The following is a 4,738-nucleotide window of genomic DNA, read 5'->3' as shown; positions in this document are numbered from 1 at the left end:
GCCAGCCTGCCCGCCTCCATCCCCCCCCCGCTCGATCTCCAAGAGGCGGAGGCGCCAGGGGCAGTGGCGAGGCCGGTCTTCCCACCCACGGCCGGCTCCATGGTGGAGGCGGCGGCGAAGCCGGACCTCCCTTCCGCCCCCCGCTGGCTCCGAGGCAGCGGCGGCAAGGCCGCCTGCCTGCCCACCTGCCTGCCCCCCCGGCCACCTCCGAGGCGGCGGCGGCGAGGTCGGCTACAGAGCGTTCTGTGCGCAGGCACACAGAACGCTCTTTCATTTTCGGGGGGATTTAAACATCCCCCGATATATTTTTTTTAGTTTTTACATTTTTGTGCACCCCTGGGGACTGCCCCAAGAGTACACAAACCTCCCCCGGCCCCCCAGCTGCCCCCGGAGCGCTGATTTAGCGATCCGCACTCCGGGGGCAAGTTCGCTATTAGTATATAGGATGTTGTTTTATGCTAAAGAGTGGTGGGATGTGGCAAATGTCTGGGTATGTTCCCCCCAAGACCAATTGGTCCCTGGAAGGAGGGTCTTTACCCTCCTGACCCAAGGCCTCCGAGGACGGAGGTTAATTATAATTATAATTTAGTTCAAGGTTAACTTGGTAATATATTGTAAATTACTATAATGAGCTAAGATTGGCTGAAAACCTTGTAAATATTATTTTGTAATGATCCCACCTTCTGGGACAGCCTGCTTCAGGTCAGGAAGCCCCCCCACACACACACACACACATTGGTCATTCTGCAAGGTGTGAAATAAAACAGAAACATTCAGAAGGGCATTTTTAGAAAGGGATCAGAACTGTAAATTAGCTCAGCAGGTCATTTTTAGAAGTGTTAGGATTGCAGTCTATTGCGATGCTTATTTGACTGTAGAAAAGAGCCAGAGTCCAGGAGCCCCTTAAAGACTAACAAAATTTGTGCCAGGGGCTGACTTTCGTGAGTCCCTGCTCACTTCCGCAGGAGAAGTAATGGGGGGGGTGGGGAATGAGTACAGAGCAGCAGCAGAGGTGCCGTTCCCTCCTCCGGGATGTACTAAATGGAATTACAAGATTGCCCCTCCTGTTATTCTTTTTAGTACATCCCATAAAATGTTTGAGCCCAGGGGTACCTTGAAGATCAACAAAGTTTAATTCTAGATATATGCTTTTGTGCACATGCACACTTTTCTAGATACTGGCAGAAGTGCGCATGCACACAAAAGCTTATATGGTAGATGCTTTTTCCAATAATTTTAAAACATTTTTTAAAGGTGTGTGCTCCGTGCAGCAGAGTGGGGGCTGGAGAAGGTGACCTCTAGGATCCCTTCTAACTCTGTGTCAAGAGACTGGTCTCCTTCAAGAGACTTTTTCTGTCTAAATCTTAACTTTCTTGGCTATAGAAATCATCACCCCCGACCCCCGCCGGCTTGTTATCAGAATGGTTGCTTTGGCTGGCAGAAGCGATTAACTTGCAGCAACTGAGAACTCTCATCTAAAGTGGTTGACAGCTTGCAATGTAGAGATCTATCCTGGTAACAGCTTTCTCTTGGCTAAATGGCTTTTTTATATATATACTGAGAACTTCAGCCCCAGAAGGGGAAAAAATTGCCCTAGAAACCACAAAATCCTGGCTGCGGGTCTGCTGATACCCCGAATATAACTTTGTGGGCTGCTCTATTCCTGGGCAGAGGAGGGGGTGCCTAACAGTTGCTTGGGGAAGCAGCAGGCTTCTTCCGTTTATCCTCTGAGGGCGAAGAAGCCAAGGAGCGCGGAGCCACCTGACTGAAGGACGCTTGTAGGCTCAGGCTTCACCATCAGGCCTTGGCAAACCTCCTTACCCTCCCTCCATCTTTTCAATTTTGTCACATCCAGCCAGATGGAACGTTTTGGTGACCTCGAAAGGTTGAACAATGTTTTGTGTCAATTTGTTTGGTCCTAAGAAAAAGTATTATGTGGATTCTGGCCAAAGTTAATTCTCCATACCGAAGAATAGAGAGAAACTGAAGCAATGTGGTCTCTTAATATTCTATTTAAAAATGGCAGGAGAGAGAGAAAACAAGCATGAAGAGGAAAATAAAAGCCGTCTCTCTTAGGCACTCATTTGGAGAGAAGCTCCCTGCCTCCCTCCAGAATTGACCCCGTCTTTGTAGCCAGTTTGATGTAGTGGTTAAGTGCGCGGACTCTAATCCAGGAGAACCGGGTTTGATTCCCCACTCCTCCACTTGCACCTGGCTGGATGACCTTGGGCAAGCCGTAGTTCTGATAAGAGCTGTTCTTGAAAAAGAGCTGTTCCTGTCAGAGCTCTCTCAGCCCCACCTACCTCACAGGGTGTCTGTTGTGGGGAAAGGAAGGGAAGGGAGTTTGTAAGCCACTCTGAGACACCTTCAGGTAGTGAAGGGCAGGGTATGAATCCAGTCTCTTCCTCTTCTCTAAACTGAAGTCCACGCACAATCTCCAATCAGCAAGGATCGTTTTGGCTTCTGAGATGGCAAATGGTGCGTGAACAATCCCGGCAAAGCCAGGCTGTCCGCCACTGAAAAGAGGCACCGATAGCTGACCCCAAGACGCCGACTCCAACAGCCACCGATTGCTGTTTTCAACAAAGTACAGTCCACGGGCTAGCCACTTCACAGAGAAGCTGAAGAAGGGTGTCAGAATGTGCCGATTTCCAAAGGCTCTCGGTGTCTATTTTTTAAACATAATATTCTGCATTTTTTCTTGCTTCAAGTGGTCTCTGAATGATAGTTAAACAACCTCAGGCTCCACCATCAGGCCCTGGCAAACCTCCTTACCCTCCCTCCGTCTTTTCAACTTTTGTCACATCCAGCCAGATGGAACGTTTTGGTAACCTCGAAAGGTTGAACAACGTTTTGTGTCTATTTGTTTGGTCCTAAGAAAAAGTATTATGTGGATTCTGTTCTTTGGGGGAGGGACTATGGAATGCTGTGCTTCTGAAGAACTACCAGTCCCAGAGTTCCTTGTGCCTACATGGGGGGGGGGGAGACATTGATTCATAGGTGTCACAGACATGCTCCTTTGGGGGGGATATCTGAGTGCTCATGACTCAAGGCAGCCATGCACTGGTAGCTGTCCAGTTAGGAGGAGGAGATTGGATGTATAACCCCGCCCTTCACTACCCAAGGGATTCTCAGAGCGGCTCACAAACTCCTTTCCCTCCCCCTCCCCACAACAGACACCCCTGTGAGGTAGGTGGGGCTGAGAGAGCTCTGACAGGAACTGCTCTTTTTCAATGACAGCTGTGACAGAACTATGGCTTGCCCAAGGTCATCCAGCAGGTGCAAGTGGAGGAGTGGGGAATCAAACCCGGTTCTCCCAGATGAGAGTCCACGCACTTAACCACTACACCCAACTGGCTCTCAGTTAGCTAGCCAATCTTTTTTCCACCCCACCCTTCCAAAAAAAGGGAGAGTTCTGGCTAGAATTCTCCATACCGAAGAATAAAGAGAAATTGAAGCAATGTGGTCTCTTAATATTCTATTTAAAAATGGCAGGAAAGAGAGAACAAGCATGAAGAGGAAAATAAAAGCAGTCTCCCTTAGGCACTCATTTGGAAGAAAGCTGTCTGCCTCCCTCTAGAATCTACCCCCTTTGTAGCCAGTTTGGTGTAGTGGTTAAGTGCGCGGACTCTAATCCGGGAGAACCGGGTTTGATTCCCCACTCCTCCACTTGCACCTGGCTGAATGACCTTGGACAAGCCGCAGTTCCGATAAGAGCAGTTCTTAAAAAAGAGCAGTTTCTGCCAAGAGCTCCCTCAGCCCCACCTACCTCACAGGGTGTTAGTTGTGGGGAGGGGAAGTGAAAGGAGTTTGTAAGCCGCTCTGAGTCTCCTTTGGGTAGTGAAGGGCGGGGTATAAATCCAATCTCTTCCTCTTCTCTAAACTGAAGTCCACGCACAATCTCCAATCATCAAGGATCGTTTTGGCTTCTGAGATGGCAAATGGTGTGTGAACAATCCCTGCACACCCGGCTGTCTGCCACTGAAAAGAGGAACCCCAAGACGCCGACTCCAACAGCTACCGATTGCTGTTTTCAACAAAGCACAGTCCACGGGCTACCCGCTTCACAGAGAAGCTGAAGAAGGGTGTCAGAATGTGCAGATTTCCAAAGGCTCTCGGTGTTTAGTGTAAAACCCCCTCAACAAAAACCAAGATCCAATAAGAAGCCCCAAATCCCTCCCCCCTCCAAAAAAAGATGCCTGCTATTCATCCCCCCTCAAAGCCCCGGCAATGAACAGACTGGGATCACGGTCACACAATTTTACAGAAAAATGACAATACCGTGTACAAAATAACAACTACTCCAAGAAAAGATTTTTCAAAGATTATGTGCAAATATTGTATTGAATAAAGTATATACTAGGTATAGGTCTCTATATTACAATACCAATATGAACAAACACACAACACTCTAATACAAACAATTCACATTTTGTATAAGGCATAAAGCTACAATAAAAATTGAATATATTTTCTCACACTTCCCTACTTGTTTAACTATATCTCATGAGTCTTATATAACTATATTTCATGAGTCTTCAGGTGCCTCACCTTTCCATTTCCTTTGGGAAGTCCTTTTCCCTTGTTAGGGTGGCGAGAATGGAGCTGGGTCCGCTTGGAAGCAAACCGGGGTGTGTAGCTTTCTTTCACTCAGCTGGGCCCTGGGTCTGAGCATGCAAAATGTTTATCCCCTGTGTGGGTTCTTTGGTGCCATCGAAGATGGCTACTATCACTAAAT

The 4,738-nt window shown here is 48.1% G+C and overlaps 1 protein-coding gene across 1 annotated transcript in view; it reads right to left on the bottom strand.

Annotated features, from left to right (window-relative positions):
- Window positions 1-4,738, bottom strand: part of LOC107115679 — an 87,143-nt gene that overhangs the window by 43,378 nt on the left and 39,027 nt on the right. Inside the window, exon 10 of the mRNA XM_015417435.1 lies at window positions 4,656-4,738. This exon is cut by the window's right edge and continues 2 nt beyond it. Coding sequence (XP_015272921.1) covers window positions 4,656-4,738 — 83 coding nt within the window. The remainder of the gene's footprint in view (window positions 1-4,655) is intronic.

This window comes from Gekko japonicus, unplaced genomic scaffold (assembly GCF_001447785.1).
Source record: "Gekko japonicus isolate JY-2015 unplaced genomic scaffold, Gekko_japonicus_V1.1 scaffold2712, whole genome shotgun sequence".
In the NCBI taxonomy this organism is placed as follows: Eukaryota; Metazoa; Chordata; class Lepidosauria; order Squamata; family Gekkonidae; genus Gekko; species Gekko japonicus.
Note: the sequence above shows the minus strand (reverse complement) of the source record. Positions and strands in the feature narration are given on the sequence as shown.